Genomic DNA, 23,108 nt, shown 5'->3' with positions numbered 1-23,108 from the left:
GCCCTGTGAGGCTGTCGCCGGGGCATGTGCATGGGTGAACATTCTAGGCACAGAATCCACTGAGGGTCAGAGTTGGGGAGGCCAGGGCTCCTGGCCCCAGCTGCTGCCCAGTTCCAGAGCAGAGCATGGAGAGCCCCAGAGGGACAGCCTCTCAGGTCCAAGCTGGTGAGCAGCAGCCTAGCACTGGTCACTCACCTCTGGGGGACACACCTGAGGCAGGACATTGCCAGCTGGGGGATGTCGCTCAGGAGAGCTCCCGAGGAGACTGTAAGATGTACTCTCCAAGACTCCCTCCTGAACCCTCCGCAGTGGAGTCCGGGACTTTGTGTTTTCAGCCGGGTTTTCCAGGGGTTCTCACAGAGCCAGCATCTGAGAAACTGTTCCAGAGGGACCAGGATGGCACCCGCCTGCACCCCAAGGTGGCTGAAGGAGCTGGGAAAGCCCACCTGGGATGCCACAGTGCATATATTTGTTCATAGGTCCTTCTTTTCTCTAGACTGTGGCAACAACTATCCTGGGCCCCGGGAGATCCTCGTCTGACGAGGACATGTGACTGGTGCCATAATGGAGGGACATGTGTGCCAGTCGTCTGGGAGCCAAGAGCCGGAGTCCCCACCAGTCCTAGGCAGTGGGAAGCTTCTAGAGGAGGCAGAGCTTCCATGTAGACATGAAGCATCTTAGGTGTTTCCCGTGAGCAAGGAAGGGTCAGGCATTCCAGGCCGAGAACAGCAGGTACCCAGGTAGGAGGCATGACTTGACTAGGAATCACCAGTCATTCTGAGGGTAAAGTTCAAGGGACAGGGAGTGGGGAGAGATAAGGCCAGACTCAGAGGCAGAAGCCCCAAGTTCACGAAGCTCCGATTCCACTCAGTGCGGGGTAGGGAGCTGTTCATGGCACTTGGATAAGAGGTGAAGGCCTGGGGTGGGGCAGGGGCTGGGAGGAGGGGGCAAAGAGGAGGGAAATTGGGGGACATCTGTAATACTATCAACAATAAAATATATATATATATTTAAAAATCTACCATCTGGGAACATTTGTGTGAATTTTGACCCCTACAAGTCTTAAAAAGGGATGTTATTGAGTTGCTGGCATCAGTATTTAGTATGAAAAGTTTTTAAGTACAATAACTCTTTGGAAATGTCCCACCAAAAGAGGACATTCTTTCTCCTTTTAAATAAACTCCACACGTCTCTACAGACTAAAAAAAAAAAAAAGGAAGAGTGAATATAAATCATCATCTCTTCAGGATTTCATGGCCACTGCTGACTAATTTATCGAGGTCATGGTTCAGGGGCAAAATGATGCCAAAAGTGGTCCAGTTATCAGAGAATGTAACACTTAAAGTTTTTATAGAGGATTCTTTCTCAATCCTTTGAAATCTAATTCCTGGGACTTCTAGGTTTCCTAGAGGTAATAAAAATGTATCCAGTAAATGGTAAATATCTCCAAAGTTTTAATAGATTGATGTGTCAGTGATGGGCTCTAGACAGAGGCGCCATCAAACTTCCAGCTCCGCGAGATGCCTCATGGGCAGGAGGAGGGAGGGCCAATAAGAACATGAGGGGAGGCCGGGGGGGTCGGGAAGCTGCCCCACAGTCGCAGGCAGAGGGTCTGAGCTCAGGCTGGAGCAGTGTGGTGTCCGGGGGATGCTTAGCTGGGTGTCGGTGCCTTTGCTGAGCTGGGAATGTGGGAGGAGAAGCTGGGTTGTTTGGAGGGAGACACTGAACTCAGGCCAAGTTCCAAGGCATCTCTCAGCATCTAGCATAGTGCCTGGCAGACAGGGAGCTCTCAGTATGTAGCTGTGGAGGGAGGGAATGAGGGAATGAGTGAGGTCCCACAGCCTCCCAAGCCTCACAATCAAGATGCCTTCTGTCCCCACTTCCTTCCCCTCCCAGCTGAGTCCTGGCTCCTGGGCCCCAGCCAGGATGACTTTGCCCCAAAGCATTGTTCTGGCACCTGGAGCTTTCTTTGTGCAGAAGCATCAATTATGACCCCAAATCCCCCGGGGTGAGTGGCCTGGCCTCCCCATCCCTCCTACTGTCCCTCTTCCCTGGAGAGCTTCCCTCTAGCTCCACAATGCCTGACACTGAGAAAGCCCCAGGCCCAGCCCCACCCAGGATGCAAAAGGTCCTCAGGGCCACCCCTACAGGGTGCTGCAGGGGACAAGGCACTGGGGGGGGGGGAGGCTTGTTTCCCAGCCTGAGGTTTCACAGGCATCTCTGCAGGGGGTTGTGCACCTGCCCCAGCCCCTGCCCAGTCCCCTGCTGTGCTCGCACTGACTCAGAGAGAGGGCTGTGGGAAGGGTGGGCCAGCCTGAGCTGGGCAGGGTACCAAGGTCTCAGCTGGGCACTCAGGCCAGGACTGGGACTGGGACTGGGACTGGGACTGGGACTGGGACTGGACTGGGACTGGGGGAGGCAATGAAGGGACAGGTTGTCCTGTCCTGAAAGAAGCTGAAAGACCAAGAGGCTGAGACCAAGAGAACAGAACCCAGGGAGGTCATGAGGGCTGGTTCCCATGAGGCCATGGCTAGGGGCTGGCCCAGCAGGCACCTACTTGGTCCCTGGGCCCCTCAGGTGGCTGCCTGATGGACTCTCGAAGGTGATAAGGCCTCTGGCCAGCCTCCAACCCCTGGACTCCAAGTCACCTAGGACAGTGTTGGCTGGGGTGGGGTGGGGTGGGGCGGGGAGTAGGCTAAGATCTCCAGGGATGGCCCTGGGGAAGCCAAAGTTGGGGTAAGGACGAAGGCTATGCTCCCAGGCTGCAGGACCCTCCATCACAGGTCCGCACACCCACTGGAGCCCTGGCCCTCTGCCCGCGAGATCCACGCCATGCTGGCATCTCCCTCCGCCCCGCGCCCTCCTGCCTTGCTCCCTTGGTTTCTGCATTTATGCCCTGACTCCCTTGTTAGACTGAGCTCCCAGAGGGCCGGCAGCCTGGCCCACCCTCGGTACCAAGGAGAGTTTTTAAATAAAATGAAGCACAGGGACTGGGCAGGTTCATGAAGAGGGACAGGGGCTGCCAAGCATCAACCACAGGTCTGAAGGCATGGGGAAGGTGGGAAGGTAAGAGACTAGAAGGGCAAGAATCCGGGGGGGGTCCTTGCTGGGGGGGAGGGAACAGAGGAAAGGCCAAATGAGGTAGGCCCTGCCCAAAGGAACTCTTGGCCCTCCATGGAATGCCCAAGGTGGTCCCAGTGCCCGGTCCCTGTCTGCTCCTACATGATCCATGTCCTGCTCCCAGGCACCACCTGAGCACACAAGGTTGCGCGCCCATGCATGCAGCACATGCACACTCTGGCACACATGCCAGCCTGCAGCTTCCCGAAGCCTGGGGTGCACCTCCAGCCGCCTGTCCCCTGACCACAGAGGCCAGGCCCTCCTTGCCCATGGGTGTGCTCTCCTCCTGGTCCCAGTCCTAGTGCCTGATGCTGACCTGGGGCCACAGAAGAGGTACCCAAAAGGCAGAGGGAAGGGGGAGCCACACCCTACTGCCAGAGGCAAGCAGAGGTCCCCGGCTAAGCTTGGGACACCTGTGGGTGTACACAGTGCCTCAAGTCCAGGCTTCAGTGTCGGGCAGATGGAGGCCTGGGAGGCCTCCCCACCCTCCAGAGTCCAAAGAGCACAGGTGTGGCTGCCTTATGGCCTCACTGCCTGAGTTCAGCCCGCCTGCTGGGCACAGCTCACCTCATCACGGGGCCTCTGCCTGGCACTAGCGGAGAAGACAGGGGAAGACACTGCCCTCCTGCCACCAGCTCCAGTCACCAGCCCCCTCCGGGGGACCAGGCCTCACTGGAAGCCAGGTAAGACCCAGCCCTCAGGAAGGTAAGGGCCCAGATGGCTGCCGGGGACCCCAGGGTGGTGGGGGCAGCTCAGTGGTGTCCCGGGCCAGGGTCTCGGGCCCACTCCCAGGTGCAGCCAGGACAAGCAGCCCCACGAAGGGCGTGGGACTCAGCCGTGGACGGGTGGGTAGGCGGGCGGGCAGGCAGGCTGGGAAGAAGGCAAGGGAGCCTGGGCTCCAGAAGTTTCTCCAGTGGCCGTGATGCAGACACCCCTTCCCTACTCCAAGCCCCTAAACTCAGGGGTAAATGGAGGAACTAGACTGCCACCACCCCTGTCCCCTGCCAGGGGCAAGACAGGCCAGAGCAGCCTCCTCCCTCCTCCTGTGGCCGGGATCTTGAGCAGCAGAAGCTGCAGAGGGACTCACGGGGACCATCCTGGCGTGGGGCTGGGGCTGGGGCTGGGGCTGGGGCTGGGGCTGGGGGGCAATAGGGAGCAGTATTGCCCATGGCAGAGTTTGTTTTCCCTTCTTTCTCTTCCGTATGTAGAAGCAGGAAATGTTGCAGCTGGCTGGGGGGTGGGGAGCAGGCTTCCGACACCCCTCACCCCAAACAGACAGAGAGCCAGCGCCTCCCCACAAAGCTTTACCTGTCTACTAGCAACTCACTTCCCCACACTGAGTCATCAGAGCCTCCACTATTTTCATAACAGTCCCATAAACAGGGGCGTGGGCTGCTCTCTTACACTTTGTCCAGAATACTCGGGGTCCTGTATGACACAGGTTACCGCGCAGATCGTGGACACCCAGACTGACACCCATTCGTGATGCATAGATACCGCATTCAAACAACACATGCCCTTGACCCACACCCTCAATGAGGTCCCACCCGGGAGCGCGCGCACACACACACACACACACACTCACCCATCTGAACATCTTCCAGGTCCCTCTGCACCATGAAGGCACTCGGGGGACAGCAGGGGCAGGATGAGTCTGTCCCTAGGGACTCACAGCCTGGTGACAGAGGCACACACATATAAACAACTCCAGCATGGAGGTGGCAGCCAAACAGGGCTGGGGCCATTGTCTATTAAATACGCACTGTGCCCTCGGGCCTGTTACCCTCTTTGAGCCTCAGTGTCCTCATCTGGTAAATGGGATAATAACAGATAATAACACCAGGCAAGGACATTTTGAGAATTAAATGAGTTGATGGAAGTAAGTCCGTAGGACAGCAGTGGGCACAAGGAAGTCCAAGTGGTGGTGGTGAGACTTAGATGACATAATGGTCATCAGGGCCTTGGCACCAGGCTCAGGCTCGCAGCACTAACTGGGCGGCTGTTGTTAGAAAGGAACAGACAAGGTTCTGGGTGGCATTAGGAGGGTGCTCTAGGCGGGGGGGGGGGTCGGGGGGGGGTCAAGAAGGGCTTCACTGAGGAGATGAGAGCCTGGTCCAGGCCTCAGGCCGGGTCAAGGACAAGTCACAGGATCAGCACCCTGCCCCACTCTGCCCTGCGGTTTCTCTCCCCAGCTGACGGCTGTCCCTTTGGTTCAGTTTAGGGTCTAGGGAGTCATCAGCAGTGTCACCATGTCCCGGCCCAGCAGCAAAGCCATTTACAGTAAGCTGTCCCTCTGGTCCCCTCTCCCTGGCCCCCCCTCTGAGTTCCCTGGACCCCAGCCCTCCGCTCTCTCCCTCCCCATGCGGCCCACCCCCTGCCTGTGCCTGTCTCACCTGGTTCTTCTGTGCAGTGCACCGGAAAGAGTACTTGCACAACCTGGCCTCAGAGCCCACCTGCCTGCCACACCGGGTGGAGGTGAGTAACCTGGGGCCCAGTTTCCCCAGTCAACCCACATTTTCCTGTGTGCCCAACACCCTGCCGAAAACCAGACATTCAAACAAGTCCTGCCTCAGCCAGATCTGGTGGGTGCTAGTCCAACAGCCTAGCTGAGCATTGACTAAGAACCAGGGAGGCCCAGGGGAGGCCCAGGGGAGGCCCCAGGCAGGAACCTCAGAGCCAGGCAGGACCAAGCAGCGGAGGCAGGGTCAGGAGGCAGGTGCAGCCACCCCCACCTATCTCTAGACCCACCCCCTGACACACCCACCAGTCCCCAGGGAACTGCTCTTTGTCCAGGATGTGGCCTGACAGGGAAGAAGGAATGTGTGAGGTCAGCGGTCCCCACAAGGGAGGCATCTGGTCTTGAGCTCCCAGGGCAGGTGGGGCACAAAGGAGCCGCCTGGAGGCCCTGCCTGGGAGGATACTGGCACTGTGACATCAAGTCGCCTGAAAGGCTATGGACACAACCAACACAACACTGCACAGACTAGAGGGGTGTGGTGGGGAGAGCAAACACCTGGGCAGCAGCAGACTCTGGGCTGTCCCAGAGAAGGAGGGAGGGACACAGGGCAGCAGAGCTAGGGCTCCCCCAGCTGGTAGGGACCAGGGCTCCTGGGCTTCATGGTGGGCATGGGGTTGGAAACTGGCTTCCCTGAGGCCCAGCAGGTGAGAGCAAGAGGGGGCACGTCCAGGATGCCAAGGCGTTTGCTCACCACGTCAGGGGCCTGAACGTGCCAGCGACTCCTCCAGGAGAGGAGCTGGGACCTGTGCACAGAGCAGGGCGGTGGGACCAGAGGCAGGAGGCAGATGGCACTCCCCGGAAAAGGGCCTGGAGGGACTGAGGGGCGAGACTGTGACTCGGGAAGGCTGCATGTGGATGGGAGGAGGGAGGAGGAAGGAGGGAGGAGGGAGGAGGGAGGAGGGAGGAGAAAACCTGCCAGACCAGCTGAGGGAGGGGCCTGGGTGGAGACCCTGCCCACTGCGGACCTCACTGGGCAGGAGTCAGGGCAGAGGCCTGGCCTGCTCTTCCCCTCCCCGCCCTGGGAGGTGCGGGATGAGCAGAAGTGGGAAGGGGGTATGGGGACCAGCGTGAGCAAAGGCATGGAGACAGGAATGGTAGATCAGTGAGAAGGCCCAGGCTGGGCGAGTGGATCCCCAAAGGCACAAAGGAAGCCAGGGACGAACCTGAGGGTCCTGTGTCCCACCCAGAGGAGTTCAGGCTTTATCTGTTGCGTGGTTGGAGCCCACACCTACCACCATCCCGCCCCCTCAGCTGGCCTGGGCTGTGAAAGGCCATGTCCCTTCTCCAGAGTCCTAAACCCCCTCGAGCAGCCCGTCAGGCCCCACCCTGGGGGCCCTGTCCTAGCCAGCTCTGGCCCTCACACCGGCCCTTGAAGGCTGCTCTACGGGAAGGCCATGTCTTCCTCCTCTGCTGCCCTTCGCCCCTGCCCACCACCCCCTGTGATCCTCCCCGTGAACCTCCCTCCAAACCTGCTCCCAGTCCCGGGCCTCCTCCTCTCCCCTCAGCACCTGATGACCTGTAAGCTGGGCACTCAGAGAGTCCGGGAGCCCAAGGACGCCGTGCAGAAGCTGCAGGAGATGGACGCACAGGGCCGGGTGTGGAGCCAGAACCTGCTCCTGCAGGTCAAAGATGGCTGGCTCCAGCTACTGGACATCGAGACCAAGGTCAGCACTCGCGCCATCCCCCGCAGTGGGCCATAACTAACCCGGGCTGTGGCAAAGCAAGTGGCAGGCATCAGCTCCACCCCTCTATGCCTCAAACAGCAGCCACCCCTCCCCATGTGCCATACACATCCGGGCCTTGGAAGAGACCCGACACAGAGGCCGAGGGGTCAGGGACATTGACACTCCAGCCCCAGGCCCCTGGAGGGCTGGGGCGGCCCAGGTCAGGAGCTGCCAGGAGCAGGAGCCACCCTGGCTCTCAGTGACCTCACAGCCACCTCTCCACCTGGCCCAGGAGGAGCTGGACTCTTACCGCCTGGACAGCATCCAGGCCATGGACGTGGTACTCAACTCCTGCTCCTACAGCTCGGTCCTGTCCGTGACCGTGCGGGAGGCAGGCCTACACGGCGGCAGCACTCTGCTCTTCCAGTGCCAGGAAGTGGGGGTGAGTGGCCAGGGGCAGGGTCTAGGAAAGCGTGAGTGTGGGTGGGAGTGTGGGGCCCGACTCTCTCCCAAACACACACACACACAACCTGCTTACCTGCTGCTTCCTCCAGGCAGAGCAGCTGAGGACCAGCCTGCAGAAGGCCCTGAAGGAGGAGCTGGAGCACAGGTAGGCAGCCTCTGCCCAGCCCACCTGCAGGAGCTCAGAGCTCGGGCCTGGGCAGGAGCCCAGGAGCCTGTAGCCCACAGAACCTGGGCCTGGAGTGGGAGGGTCCAGGCTGGATCCAAGGTGTAGATGGGCTGGCGCCGAGCCCAGGGGACACTGGAGGCTGTCCCTCGATCCTGACATGGGACCTGAGAGGGTTCGGAGGTAGGCAGGTGAAGCCAGGTAGAGTCAGGGAAGGTTCCAGGTGGAGACTTGGAGAGAAGTGTGGGGAAAGCTTCTGTGCCAAGAGCACTGTCAAGGCTGTGTCCTCATTATGTGCCCAGCAGACCCCGATTTGGAGCCCCTCACCCAGGACAGGACAAATGGAGGGGCCCTCCTCCTGAAAGGCCACTCCCTAAGGAGCAATCACACCCCCTGGAGCGGGGGTACCCTCCAGAACAGCCCCACTGGATGGCCACAGAGCACAGTGAGTTTGGGGTATGGGGGCGGGTGGCAGGGGTTTTAGATCAAAGATGCCACGGTCCCCTTACATTACAGGCATACCACCATCCCCAAGGCCCCTGCTACGACACTCCAGTGCCCAAGAACTAAACGCCTTCGCTCAGCCTCCTCCAAGGCAGTCCCCAGCCCCCGAGAACCCAGTGAGGGATGAGGTAACTACAGGTTATCTGGGATTTCCGAGCTTTCTGAGCCTGGCCAAAGGGAGGCCCACCAACCCTTCCCCTAGGGAGCCAGGTCCCAGGACGGCCAAGGCAGGCCTTGGGCTGAGGAGGGACGGGGAGTCTCCGGCAGGGCCAGGGCTGGGAGTTCCGGGCTTGGCCTAATTGCCCACTCAAGGCCAAGAGCTGTTTGTGGTCCAGGAGGTGCTGAACCATGTCCTAGAGGACATTGAAGTGTTCGTGGGACACCTGAGGAAGACCCAGGCAAGCACCAGAGTTAAGAAGACAAAGAGACTGGGAAAGAAAAAGAACAAGAATCAAGGGGGTGAGTGCTGAGGCCAGGGGAGGGGGGGGTCCTGGAGTCATCTGTGACCCGCCACCTTCTCTCCTTCGCCCATAGGGGTGACACAGGCGCAGTACGTCGATTGCTTCCAGAAGTTCAAGTACAGCTTCAACCTCCTGGTGTGTGGCTCCCACCAGTTCCCCAACCCTTCCTCACACCACCACCCCCAGCACCCCCTCCTCTCTGGTCTCATAGGCTCCCAGGCTTCTCCAGCTTCCCCCCTGGGACCTCCTCTGCCCCCTCTCAGGGCTTTGGAGGGATTGCCACGCTGCCAACCAGGGCCCAGAACAATTATGGGGCCCTGATGAGGGTGGGGTGGGGTGGGATGGAGGGTGCTGATGGCAGCCTCTGTGTCCCCAGGCGAGGCTGATCCTCCATCTGCAGGAACCAAGTGCCGCACAGCTGCTGCACATGCTCTTCCAGGCTCTGAACTCCGTGAGTTGAGGGAGGTCAGGGTGGTAACGAGGTACAAGCTGAAGTGTAGACAAAGCAGAGGCCAGGGTGGCGGGCAGAGGGTAGAAGGAGGCTGTGGGGTCTTCCCCTCCCTCACCCCAACACACCCTCCTCGAACCCAAGACACCATCCCACTGTGGACAGCACCCCTCTGCAGACTAGACAGGCTGGGGTTGGAGCCATGCCAACAGGGCTCTGGGGGAGCCGGGAAGGAGCAGCAGGCCTGAGGCAATGTTGCATCGCAGAAGTGGGCACAGGGATACCAGGCCCTTTCCCACTCCAGCTGGGCCCTACAGGAACCTCGGCTTCCTGACACCTTCCATCCTTCCTCTAGGTGCTGGCTGAGTGCCCTGAGCATGACCTAGCATCCCAAGTGATCTCACCCCTCCTCACCCCCGAAGCCATCGACATGCTGCAGTTCTATCTAAGCCCCCCGGACAGTAAACTCTGGAAGAGCCTGGGTGTGGCCTGGACCACCAGCCAGTGAGTGAAGTCAAGGCCGGGCACATGGGGGCACAGAGCAGGGCATTGGATGTGGCAAACTCTACACTGTAGCAAACGAGAAACATCTCAAAACAAGTTGGAGGGCTCTACATGGAGTTCCCAACTCTATGTTAGACTAAGTATGAACAATTTCCTTTTAAAACCACCACTTGCCAACACCCGCCATGGAAGGAAAGGCATTTATTATCTCAGAAAAAAAGAACAATTCTTCCCAAGAAAGTCAAGTTGGCCACCTTCTACTAAAATATTTTCACATTTTCGAGGACAAAGTGAAAACTTTGTCTCCATCTGGCCCAGAGTTTCAAAATTATTGACGTAAGAGATGCTGCAAATGTGACATCTGTAAGACTTGGCGAGGAGTTTCAGATCAAAAGTGAGATCGCAGGTCCATGTAACCATGAGATGGGCAGTTGGACAACAAGGCCAAACCGATGAGAGCCATAGGAGTGGGATAAAAGCAGCTTGGATGTGCTCGGCTGAGGTATCAGAACATTCCAGAGAGACAGGGTGGCCCCGACCCCAGGTGAGAGGTCCCGCCCGGCTGAGGGTTTGAGAACAGTCAGTGCAGAAATGATGGTTGGCGCCACCTAGAGGTCAGCGCTCCAGCGGGCGGCCCGGAACGGACCTGAATGAACAAGGTCTGTCTGACCCAGAGAGAAAGGAAACTTCTACGTGTAGGTAGATAAAGGAAAGAGGGAGGCAAAGTGAAATTCCCGAGATTCAAAAGAACAAAAAATAAATAAGCAGAGGCATAAAAACCGAGAGATAAGAGGATTTTAGAAAGAGAAGCCAACCAGGATATAAGCCACTTGCTCTAGTATCTTGCCTAGTGAGTTCTTTTCATTACAGGGTTTGCTGTCCAACCCATCCAATGACATAGATTATAATTCAATGTAATCTCTCTTTAATTGTGATAGAATATGCATAAGATGTAGTTTACCATTTCCATGTTTTTAAGAGTATAATTCAATGGCATTAAGTACTTAACGTTGGGCGACCATCACCACTACCCATTTCCAGAATTGTCCCATCACCCCAAACAGAAACTCTGCACCCGTTCAGCGATTAACAAAACTGTACTGCTTCCTCCCTCCCCCAAACGCCCAGCCATCTCCTTCTACCTTCTAACTCTGTTCATCATTTTTAAATACAAACTTAGGTCAGATGGGCCCTAAAATGTTTTCTAATTTCTTAAAATAACAAGAAATTCATGAATAAATGAATTAAAAGACAAAAATGCAGAAAATAGACTAAAGAGGATGCAAAAACCCTAGAAAAGTTGTATTTCAGGCACATTATATTTAAGGTGGCTTGATTTTAGGCAAACTGACCCAAAGCTATAAACAGTGCTAAATGCTGTGGTCCAGAAGGATATGGACCATACAAGGCCATTGGACTTGGCAATTGGGAGACAACCGGGACTTTAGAAAAACTGATTTCAATAGAGTAATGGCAAAAATCAGGCTGAGAGGACTAATGAAAGAACCAGGGGAGCCCGGCTGGGCGTGGCTCAGTGGTTGTGTGTCGACCTAGGATCCAGGAGATCGCAATTCGGTTCCCAGTCAGGGCACATGCCCGGGTTGCGGGCTGGATCCCCAGTCGGGGCCTGCAGGAGGCAGCCGATCAGTGACGATTCTCTCGTCATTGATGTTTCTGTCTCAACCTCTCCTTTCCTCTCTCTGAAATCAATAAAGATATATTTAAAAAGGAAGAAGAACCGGGGGAAAGAAAGTGTAGGCAGGGCATGTAGACACATTCTCAAAAAATTTGCCAAAGGGAATGTAATAGAATGACAGCTTAAAAGCAGTAGTAACACAGCCAAGGGAAGACCTGAGCTTGTTTTTAGAGCAAAGAGAAGGAACCACTTAAGATTCAGGAAAGGGAACAATTTATTTGATCCCATTGAATAAATATTATTAGTTGCTACCTATGTGCCCTCCACTGTACTCAGGATAGCAGCCCTCAAGGTCATGTGAGAGTCATTTGCAGTACAGTGTGGGAGAACCTGGGGTGGCCCAAGTTCAGTGACAGTGCAGGAGCGGAAATATTCACCTCTCCCCGCAACTTAAATTTGAACCCCGATCAGTGCAATCAAGTGCCCAGAGTGTTCTTATGCAGTTGGTGTATCTGAACAACATGGGCAGAGGTGAAGCTGGCCACAGATCCCTGCCCTGTGGGATCTGCTCACACCTAACTCTGCTCCTTTGTGGGTGTTCTGGGGCCTTTCACCTGTGCACATGGGCTGTGTCCTCCATCACCTAGGAGACCCCGAGGCTAGGCTCAGTCTACTCCTCCATGCCACATGCCACATCCTACAGCCTGGCACAGAGTGGACTCAGCTCATTTTTCTCCCCAGGGACAACTGGACAGGCAGTGAGCCCCAACCCTACCAACCCATGTTCTATGATGGTTGGCAGCCTCCAGAACCTCTCAACCAGGTAAGGGGAGCTTAGCACAGAGCCCTACTCAAAGCCCTGGTCTCTGGCTAATTTCTGCCTTCTTGGTCAAAACCATGGTCACATGGCAACTGAGTACCCACATCTGGATGGTGGGCAGGCAGGGGAGGGGATGAGAGGTAGGTGTGTGGGAGATAAAGTGGGTCTGTGGTCTGATACCAGCTCCCCATCTTCATGCTGGCTGACCTCCTGCCCTCGCTCACTCTGTCCTGCCCCCATAGGCACCCTCAGAATACCAGGACTCTACTTCCCTCCGGTAAGCCCGAGGCTTAGTCGGGACCATGTGGTTATGGGGAAGGTGAGATGGGCTGACCCTGTGGATCTGTGGGTGCTTCATCTCAGAGACCCTCTGGGCTCTCTTTTAGCCAGACACACATGTGTACAAGAACTTGCCTTCCCCACCTTGAGTGAAAATGCAGGTTTTTACCTTCCCGAGCTCCAATCCCTCTTCTAGCTATATTGCCCATACCTGCCTCTGATTTCCCAGAGCTCAGATAGAGAAGAGCTCAGGTAGAGGAAAGTCCACAGCTGATGAGTCTGCAGAAATCAGCCACATTCCAGACCCCTGCTGCCTGCAGAAAACCCACCCCCAGCCCACTAACACTGACCTGTCATTAAGCTCTGTGGAAACCCAAAAGTCACCTCCACGCTCCGGGTGGGAGGTAGCTGGGGCTCTGGGGCTGGAGCAAGGGCTCAATTTCTGAGGCCCATTCTCCTGACTCTGTCTGTGGGGGCGGGGCAGGAGCGTTAAGTCAGGGAGCACCTTACACTTGGCTCAAGAGGAGACACACAACCATGGTTCTCAGTGTGGGGACCCCAACCCTGTGCCCTTCACCCCAAGATCTGTCAAGCCAGCCCTGAGAATGCAAGTCTTATATGAGTTTGAAGCCAGGAACCCAAAGGAGCTGACTGTGGTCCAGGGAGATGTGCTGGAGGTGAGGCTGGGGCCTGAGCCTAGAAAATCAGGCAGCCTGGGGTGGGTGGGTGGGGTGGGGGTGGGGCTGCCAAGATGGGTGGCCTGGAGAGGAAGAAGGAAAGTGGGGAGGGCTGGGGAAGGAGAAAGCCCTATGGGGGAGGGGAGGCCGGCTGGACAGAGGCGCCTGTGACTGAGGGTGACTCTCGGCAGGTTCTGGACCACAGCAAGCGCTGGTGGCTAGTGAAGGATGAGAGAGGAGAGAGCGGCTACGTTCCCAGCAACATCCTGGAGCCCCTAGAGTTGGAGGCGCCCAGGACCCCGAGCCAGTCAGCCCTTCGGGTATTGCCTCCTAGACTATCCTGAAACTCTGAGGCCAGAGTCAGGATAGGGGCGGGGAGGACTCAATGACAAGTGGAGAAGGCCGTCCTGGTTTGATTTAATCTGTATGATCACGTACTCGAGTGCAAGTGAATCATGGAGCCAGAGCAGAGACCAAGCCTGGTCCCTGCCAGACAAGCAGACCACGGAGTGACACAAGTAATCTGACTGCAGCCCAGAGAAGGGACCCAGACGATGGGGGCTGTGGGTGGCTCTGGGCAGAGACGGCCTCTGACTCCCAGTGCTCCCCGATTCTAGGCTCCAATGCTTCGACTTAGCGCCAAGCCCGAGGAGGTCACAGCCTGGCTGCAGACAGAGCACTTCTCCCCTGTGTGAGTGCCCAGCCCCGAGGGGGATGTTGGGAGGCCCTTAGTGAAGGGTTCACACAGTAACCAAGGAAACCTGGAGCCCAAACATACCACCTGACCTACACGGCACCCACTGGCACCTGCATGGTATATGACAGTCCCACAGGCCGCCTCCACTGAGTTAGACAGCAGAAGAGGGGCTGAGTTCGTGCCTCCATTAGAGCACTAAGTGGGGAGCCCTTGCCATGGGGAAGGCAGGATTGGTTTAAGTCAAAATGCGAATCTTAGTCCTTCACTTCCAGACACCCTACTCCATGAATGTTCCTAGAACCCCAGCCTCCAAGCCCAAACAGGCCTTTCTCTACCCAAAGACCCAAGCCCAAGTCCTCTTGCCCCATCACTGACAGCCTCTCTTTCTTCCCAGCACGGTGAAGACCCTCGGGTCCCTGACGGGGACCCAGCTGCTTTACATGAGCCCAGGGGAGCTGGAGATGCTGTGTCCACAGGAGGCCCCACGGGTCATGGCACGGCTGGAGGCCGTCAGAAGGATGCTTGGGGTGAGGACGCCTTGGGGTCCTGAGGCCCAGTGGAACTGTGGGGTGCTCCTTAGGAGTGTGGGTGGGTGAGCCAGGAGTCCTGCCCTGGGGTGGAGCCGAGTGTGGTGGGTACGGGGAACAGGCTCATCCCCCAGGGGCTTGACTTCATGCGCTCAGGCAGGCCTGGAGGCTCCAAGCTGAGGGTTAGCATGAGCTCTGGGGATCCCTTCCCTGGCACCAGCCTCACCTCAATCCTTTCCTCAGATAAGCCGTTAGGCACCAACTCAGACATCTCCAAGACCAAGGCTGCCTCTCAGCACGATGGAGGATCTGATACCCTTTGGAGCCCCAAGAATTCCTCTTTCAGGTGTCCAGTTTGCAGCAAACCCCACGCTCAGTTCACACAGCAAAGAGGACGGGCAAGTCCAGAGGTTAGGCGAGTGGCGCCCCCTCTTACTGTGTTGGGAGCCCTCTCCAGTGACCATCTATTTATTGCCTCTATCCTAAGCCTGGATCATGTGTGCCTAGATTTGTCAGGACTCCTTAGGACTCTCCTCCCCAATAAAAGCATCTTCAATCTTGTGCCTCCCTTGCATCTTCTGTGCCTGATGGGGACCAAAGGCAGGGAGGCAGGGGGAGCTGGGACCCTGGGCATGACACAGCAGCCGCCCTACATCCATCGCCCGACCAGACTGAGTGGGAGTGGGAGCTCCTACTGCAACCTGGGACAGACAGTCAGAATTTGAGAATTACGGCCCAAGCTCTGCTTACCTTCTCTCTAAACAAACTCCCAAATAAGGGCTATGCTCACCATCTTTGTCCTTCTGGGTACATTTCTCCCAGTACATCCCAAGGCACCGAGCAGAGCCGAGGGCGCAGTGCTTCACGGGAGCAAAGAGAGCTGGGCCTGCTGACCGTGGTAGGTTTTGATCAGCCGCACTGGCTGATGGGCCAGAGAAGCACTAACAAGCATGTCACACGCTCCACGCTCTACTTGGCAACTTCCTCTTTTAATACAACTTTTGTCCCCTCCTGGCGGGTGAGCTGACCTCGAGCTTCCTCCCCAGCTTGTCCCTAGAGGCAGAGAATAGGGAACATTGGACTGGAAGTTCAAAGTCCACCAGTTGGCTAGCAAGGCGTTTCACTCTCTGAGCCCCTATTTTCTCAAAGGTTAGGTGAGGAGTTTGGGGACTGTCTGGGGCTTCTAGGATTTGCTATACGCAGCAGTCTTTAATCTCATAAATGTCATGGACTCCAATCCCCACATAGCACGTTGTACTTCTACTGATTCAGTCTACTCATAAGGCTTGATGTACCTGTGAATCAAGAGCCGCTTGTGGGTTAAGATATTTCCATAACTATCTCTTAGCTGAATTTGTCCAGGACCCTAACATTGCGTAGGCTCCAATGTTTACACTATGTCATTCCCTCAGGTTCCTGGCCTCAGAAAAATCATCTCTTTTCCCTCAGAAAAGAGAAAACAGGATCTGACTGTCAAGGGCAAAAGAATGGGGAGAGAAGATATTAACCCATGGTCCTCTGGGCTTCAGGGAGCTGAAGGAGTCCTATAAAAAGAGGAACTCCAGGGCCAGGGAAAAAAAGCATTTTAGCCCAATGCTCCCCAGATTTCTCAGCAAAGACTAAATGAGGTGAGGGACTGCCTGGACGTCCAAGCTCAGTGCTATTAGGCCTATGTTTGAATCTCCGGCCGCTGCCCATGAGAACTTGAGAGCTTAGAAAGGCAACTCACCCACCCTCTCCTGGCCCCCATTATCTCCTTCTATACAATGGGCATAAGACCTACGGCACGAAGTTGTTTAGCTTACACTGGCATAAATTAGCTAACGCATATGAAATACCTAGGTGACTGCCTGGCACGTCACTGGTGATCAATAAACGCTAGTCTTACACCTCGAGTTCATCTGCCACCAGCCTCTCGTTATCTTGGGAGGAGAGATTCAGACATGATTCATGTATCTGTCCGTATGAGTTGCACTTTTTTCCCTTCTTTTTAGTGAAAAGTCCTAACATTGCTTCATCCAGACTAATGGAGAACTAGGAATGTCCACACCCGGGCGAGGCGGGGTGAGGCTTCGGGTCCTAAGTGGCCGCGCTGCGTAGACACCCCCCCCCCAGGCCAGGAACCTTTGGCGTAGCTCTGGACCCCTGCCCACCCACCGAGGACAATGCACACCAAGGGTGGCAATTCCCTGGTGGTCAGAGCCTCGGTCTTGCCCACCTTCCCCCCAGATACATGTCTACATTATGCATCTCACTCTCCTGGGGTAACCGGGGCCCTCGCGGCTTGGGCTGTGGGCGCTCTTCCCACCCTGACCGGCCCCCCTTAAGGGAGCCCGGTCCCGTCTTTGGGGAGCGCGGCGCCCCAACCCCCGGTGCCCCGGCTCTCGCTGGGATCCTCCCGGGTCTCGCCTCGGGGTCGCCCGGCCCCATCCCCAGGGGCGGCAGAAGTCGCGCTTGCGCAGGGGCTCCTCGGACGCTCGAGGCCGGGACCGGACGGTGGGGGCGGGGCTCTCGCGCCGGCCCCGCCCACTCCCGTCGGGTATAAAGCCCCGCCCGCGCTCCCCCGGCCCGAGTCCTCCATCTACCTCCAGCCCCGAAGGCAGGGAACCGCCGTCACCATGTCGTCTAAGTCTATGGTTCTGGGTTACTGGGATATTCGCGGGGTGAGTGCCCTCTCGACGGCCGAGCCGCTCGGTCAGGGGGACGGACGCCGGGGCGGCGGCGGCGGCGGGGGCGGGGCAGGGCCAACGGTCTCCCCGAGAAGGGAAGGGGCTGCCCTGGGACCCCAGCCGCGCTCGCCTCGACGCGCCGGCCCCCCGCGAGCCCCGGGCCGGGAAGCCGACCCCTGCCCCGGCCCTGGGACCCCGGGCCCCGCGGACGGGGGGCTGAGGCCAGCCAGCCAGCCACCGGGGCGGGTCCCGGGGCGGCTTCACGGCCCGCGGGGCGGGACGCGGGGCCTCGGCAGCCGCGGGTGGGGGACGTTGGCGGCCGGGCCGGGCCGGGGGCGGGCCGGGCCGGGGGCGGGGGCGGGCTGCGCAGGCGCCGACCGGCCTCCTCCCCAGCTGGCGCACGCCATCCGCCTGCTCCTGGAGTTCACCGGCACATCCTACGAGGAGAAGCGGTACATCTGCGGGGGAGGTAAGACCGCGCTGGCCCTCCAACCGTCCCTGTCTCCTTGTGCCCCGAAGGTGGCATCACTCCGAAGCCGAGTGGCCCTAGCGCCGTGGTCGCCTGGAAGCTCTTACCTGGAGCTGGGATTCTCCCCCTGCCCCAGCCCCAGCCCCAGCCCGTCCTCAGGTCTTACCAACCAGATAGGCCCCGCAGATGGGGGCCTGGGAACGGGCGCTTTCTGCACTAGGTTATTTCTTTAGACCCTTCCACGGCCCTCCCTCCGGCGGGACACCGAGGAGGCCGGGTCCCACTGCGTCCTCTCTCTTGCAGCTCCTGACTATGACAGAAGCCAATGGCTGGATGTGAAATTCAAGCTAGACCTGGACTTTCCTAACGTAGGTGGCTTAGGAGGAGAGGGGCCAGAGGGGACGCCTGTCGCGCATATCCTGGCGGCTTCGCTCGCTGGTGGCGGGGGATCTGGAATTGGGGTTCTCTCAACCTGTATAGAAGAAATAGAATTCAGGGGTTCTTGAACTTGGATAGAGAAAAAAAAATTATTTCCACTAACCACTAACTAAAAGTGAACAGTTCCTTCTATTGCGAATATAGGCAATAAGTGGCGCTGGTTGTTAGCTATGTCTGTGACTGTGTCACTAGTAGAAATCAGGTGTTTCCGTATTCTGTTGGGTGTGTTGTAGATGCTGTAAATATTTACAGTCGTCATACTTTGATGTTGTGGTGCTTATTGCACCCGCTCGTTATTTAATTCACTAACAGGCACATATTACTCTGTTACAGTTTTGCTTCTTAATGTTTTTGTAAATTGTGTAAATATGCGTAACTTGCTTTATGTGTTTAAAAACCTTATTCTGCAAAAGGGTCCGTGGCATGCACACACGCGCACACACATGCACAGAGCGAGATCACGAGCCCCCGTCTGAGTCAGGTGGGGACCCAGCCGCTGCCTTCTACTTATTTGCTTCCTCCTAACACGACACCTTCTCTTTCCTGTTCACTGCCCCGCGTGTCCCACCTGCCCCAGGAGAGGCAGGCGGTTCATTTGCCCTGTCCTTTGCCTTCCAGCTGCCCTACCTCATGGATGGCAAGAACAAGATCACCCAGAGCAACGCCATCCTGCGCTACATCGCGCGCAAGCACAATATGTGTGAGTGGGGTAGGGCTGGCTGGTGAGGGAGGCCAGGCTGGCCGCTCACGGGGAGTGGATATGCCAAGAGTGATTTCTTGTCGTTTGGCCTACAGGTGGCGACACTGAAGAAGAAAAGATTCGCGTGGACATCATGGAGAACCAGATAATGGATTTCCGCTTGCAGCTGGTTCGACTCTGCTACCACTCGGACCATGTGAGTTTCCTCAGCAGGTTTGTTGTGTAACTCTGGTGTTGCCCCTTTTCCTTTCCAAACCCCTCCTTTCCATCCCTACCTGGAGGCAATGAGAGGAAGGCTCCCGGAGAAGGAGCCCCTAAGTGTCCCTCAGTGGCCTGGACCCCGATTAGCTATGAACATGATGACAGCTCCTCTTTCTCTCCCAGGAAAAATTGAAGCCTCAGTACCTGGACCAGCTACCGGGACAACTGAGACAATTCTCCTTGTTCCTGGGGAAATTCTCCTGGTTTGCAGGGGAAAAGGTAGGAAGAAAGGAAAGGGAGGCAATACCTTTCTGTCCCTGCAGGTACTCATGAGCTCCCCAGCCCTCACCATCTTATTGCCCCTCCAGCTCACCTTCGTGGATTTCCTCACCTATGACGTCTTGGATCAGAACCGTATGTTTGAGCCCAAGTGCCTGGATGAATTTCCAAATCTGAAGGCTTTCATGTGCCGCTTTGAGGTGATGGATGCTGCCAGCACCTTCCTCTTACAGAAACACTCACAGGCTCCCCCCAGCCCCAAGGGACCCCATTGTGGTAGATTCTCGCCCAACACTAGCGTTTGCCTAAAGGGATCAATGGTTGGGCCTGGTTTCTGTACCCTGCGGGCTCTGTCTGCAAGAAGGGGGGGAGACAGGCAGCTTGTGAGTGTCGCTGGTTTGAAATGGGTCTGTTGGCCGTGCTGGTCTTTACAAGGTTTCGTGTGCTCCCCTTCAGGCTTTGGAGAAGATCGCTACCTACATGCAGTCTGACCGCTTCTTCAAGATGCCCATCAACAACAAGATGGCCCAGTGGGGCAACAACAGACTGTGCTGAGCAGGAGGCCGACTCAACTGCTTCTGTCCCCTCTTGCCCCAGGGGGCCTGTGCTCTTTTCAATAAATAGCACTTGGGCTACTGGTGTCCCACTGGGTTTCTCTTGGGAGTAAAGGCTGAGAGGAATGATAGGGGAGAATTACCAAGTTGTGACTGTCCCTGCAGCATCGACACCCCCAACCCTCAATGGTGTTCAGCAGCTAGAGGGTCTTGCCCAAGCCTTGAGGGTGAGTGCTAGAAATAAAGGTGAGATTGCATAGGTTTAGGGAACAGGTGTGTTACATGGGACTGGAGCCCCTGGGAAGACCTGGTGATGACATTGGTAAAACTGTGGTGCTGTGTACTTAACAGAGCTGGAGTTCAGAAACAGACCCTCATCTGTGGGAACTTAGTGTGATGAAGAGTGTTTCAAACCCATGGGCTAACTGACAAACACAATGGGGACAGTTACTTAGCAATTGAAAATAATAGAACTCTCCCTCACACCACTCACCGCAATGAGTTCGTCTGGAATTTAAAGGCCCAGTGTGAAACACAAAGCTGGAGAAGTATTAATAAAAATGTAAGAATGTCTGGTCAGAGGATGGGAAAGTTCTCAATAAGACGAAAAAGCCATAGGAAAGACTTAAACAGTATCAAATCTTTAAAACTTTCCATAATAGTGCACAATAAGCAAAATTAAGATTAAAAACAAAGGCCCAATGTAAAGCCTATACAGAAAACTCCTATGGATCATTAATACAATTCAGTTTTTAAAAATGTCCCCTGTCAACCAGCAGCCGAGGATCTCTCTGGGGAGGGAGGAACAGAGGGCCTCAGTGGCCAGGGACCAGGTAATGTCAGGGAGGATTAGTACAGACAAGACATGAAGCAGACAGTCTAACTCCCACCTTTTGCCACCAGTAGTCAGATATCCAAGCCAATGTCTTGGGTCTGGGAAGCCTTTGGCCAGAAAGTGTAAAGCTGAGAGTCTCTCTGCCATCTGACAGCTACTGAGGAACTTCCTTAGTGTGAGGGAGTGAAGTGTGCCCTAAGGGAAGGTCTTGTAAATTGTGGGTGGGAGGGGTGCAGCAGAGAGGTTGAGGAAGCACAGGCCTGCAGGTGAAATGTATATTCCATGAATTCCAGATAGGCAATGAACAAACCACGTGTTCCAGCTTTCCTAGTTATTAGGTGAGTGAAAATCTACTTAACAGTTCTTCAAAAACAATGATCTCACTCGCCCAGAGAGCAGGGAAGGCACTGAGAGGAACAGAGCCACCCCACAGGAGGTGTGGTTACCAGGCCCCAGCCCCCCACTGATTCCAGCCCAGGCCTGGGAGAGAGGGCTGTCACACGCCTGCCTCCGGGCAAGGAGGGGAAGCGGACGCCCTACCCTCCAGAGGCACAGAGGCTGCAAGTGTTGAGAAATGAAGTCTACTAGGGAAGGGCTTGTGCAAACAGCAGCACCAGTAAGAGCTTTAAAAAAACAAAAAAAACTTGTAATAGGAGAAGCTCATTTGTATTCATTGTTGAGGGTTGAGCAACTAGATTAAGGCATTTCCCATTCTGAAGCCAATAGCTTATGTAACTCGAGAGAAATGCCTTGTAGCATTAGTTCATGGCTGGGATGGGTGGAGTGAGGGCCACTGACAGGTATGGACACGGGTCTCTGCCTTTCCAGCTAGCTTAAGGGCTCAGAGCACCAGAGTCTGGACTTGGAACAGAAATCGTATATCCCTTACCCTTCAGCGACAGGACTAGGTCGAGCAATGAGCCACACTGATCAAAAAGGGTTTAGGGGGTTCGGGCGGGGGGGGGGGGGGAGAATTGGCACTTAGGCAGTGATTTTTTCCAATGTGCAAATTCGCTCATGTCACTCTCCTGCTTAAACACAATTAATGGATTCTTAAACCTCTGGGGGGAAAAATAATCTCTTCCAGTTAACAAAATCCTTCCTGATCTCTCCACTTCCCATCCAGCTACGTCTTGGCAGGTGCCGCCCTCTCCTGCCCTGGAGCACCGGTTCCAGCCTGTCTGAATTCCCAAGGGATCCACGCCGTCACTGGAGTCAGGCTGCTGGGTTCAGATCCTGGCTTTGCCACGAAAAACTGACCCCTGTGCCTTGGGCCTTCTCTGATCAATGCACCCCCCCACACACACACTGGTTGTCATGAGAAGCCTGGAGTACCGAGAACAGCCCCATGTTCTATAAATATATAAATATAAGTTGTCCCAAAGCAACAGGTCCTCTTTTATCTTCATGCTTTTGTATTGCTGTTCTATGCCTGGGATACACATTTGCTCTGGCCCCCTTGGCCTGCCCAACACTATTCATCTTCTTAGGGAAGTGCAGAGGTCACTACCTCAGGGAGGCCACACTCAGTAACCCCTGCGGAAACCATTAGTGGTGGTCACCAACGATTTCCAGTGCTTTCCATTGGAAAGCTTCCCCACCCTCTTCAATTTAGGTGTAGCCTTGCAGCTTGCTTTGGCCCATGAAACCCGCATATTTTCCAGGCAGAAGCTTGAAGAGCCAGGCGTGTGCTGCCGCCGTATCTGCTTCCAGCAGCTGTGCTGACTCAGGCGGCAGGTGCCCAGCTGAAGCCTCCATCAGTCTAGGTCTCCGACACACCACAGGCAGCAGGGCCCCTGTTGACCACATGGGACCTGAAGCTTGAGTCGGTTAAAAAAGCGTGTATTAAGCCACTGAGCTTTGTTTTATCCTGACCAACATTCCCCCAGCAATCCCAGGCCAAGTTAAATGCACCAGTTTTAAATCTGTCCCCATAGCATTCAACCTTTCCCTCAATCAGTACTTATCACACTGAGCTCTAATTGCTCATTTAAATGTGTGTCTCCACCACTAAACTGTAAGTCACCTGAGAGCAGGGACTGTGTCTTAAGCAGCGTTGTGTGCAGTGATTGTGTAGAGCCCGACACAAACCAGGCACCCACCCAGTGCACTGTTTCCCTTTGTTCTCATGAGAATTGGGATGAAAGAAGGGTTTGCTTCAAATAGGTGCTTGATGCTCTCAGAGCACTTTTTAAAATTCTGTTCTGTTCTGGTTGGGTGACAGAACACAGAGAAATGGCGTACCCTGTTCTCCAGACTTGTAGAGAGGGTTTAGGTAGAAGTGCGGGAGTCAAGACAGAAGTTCGGGTTCAGGAACCAGCAAAGAACTCGGAGGCTGGAGCGTGGGTCATGTCAGTCCATGGTCGCGCTTGCTCCTGGCTTAGGCCAAATTGAAACAAAACGCTTGTGAAAACCAGGATAGGCTCTTGGAGGCTTTTCAATGAAAATTATTATAGGTAACTCACGAGTGAGCTTTAAAT

General features: G+C 55.8%; 2 protein-coding genes across 2 annotated transcripts; both read left to right on the top strand.

The window, feature by feature from the left end:
• Positions 1-5,369: 5,369 nt before the first annotated feature.
• On the top strand, positions 5,370-14,552 carry EPS8L3 (EPS8 signaling adaptor L3). The gene is made up of 17 exons (XM_087828151.1): positions 5,370-5,400; positions 5,531-5,595; positions 7,144-7,302; positions 7,595-7,744; positions 7,857-7,912; positions 8,236-8,375; positions 8,447-8,562; positions 8,770-8,893; positions 8,969-9,030; positions 9,272-9,346; positions 9,699-9,847; positions 12,225-12,306; positions 12,546-12,580; positions 13,166-13,259; positions 13,451-13,579; positions 13,877-13,950; positions 14,351-14,552. Exons 1-17 carry the CDS (start codon positions 5,370-5,372, stop codon positions 14,550-14,552), a joined length of 1,743 nt encoding a protein of 580 aa, XP_087684277.1.
• Positions 14,553-17,064: 2,512 nt separating this feature from the next.
• LOC107545232 (glutathione S-transferase Mu 5) lies at positions 17,065-19,874 on the top strand. Its single transcript, XM_087828040.1, has 8 exons — positions 17,065-17,146; positions 17,546-17,621; positions 17,925-17,989; positions 18,678-18,759; positions 18,855-18,955; positions 19,144-19,239; positions 19,329-19,439; positions 19,696-19,874. Exons 1-8 carry the CDS (start codon positions 17,102-17,104, stop codon positions 19,792-19,794), a joined length of 675 nt encoding a protein of 224 aa, XP_087684166.1. The 5' UTR covers positions 17,065-17,101; the 3' UTR covers positions 19,795-19,874.
• Positions 19,875-23,108: the final 3,234 nt, after the last annotated feature.

Source organism: Miniopterus natalensis, chromosome 19, assembly GCF_054644295.1.
Source record: "Miniopterus natalensis isolate mMinNat1 chromosome 19, mMinNat1.hap1, whole genome shotgun sequence".
Taxonomy (NCBI): domain Eukaryota; kingdom Metazoa; phylum Chordata; class Mammalia; order Chiroptera; family Miniopteridae; genus Miniopterus; species Miniopterus natalensis.
The sequence above is the reverse complement of the archived record's forward strand: the minus strand, read 5'-3'. Positions and strand labels throughout refer to the sequence as shown.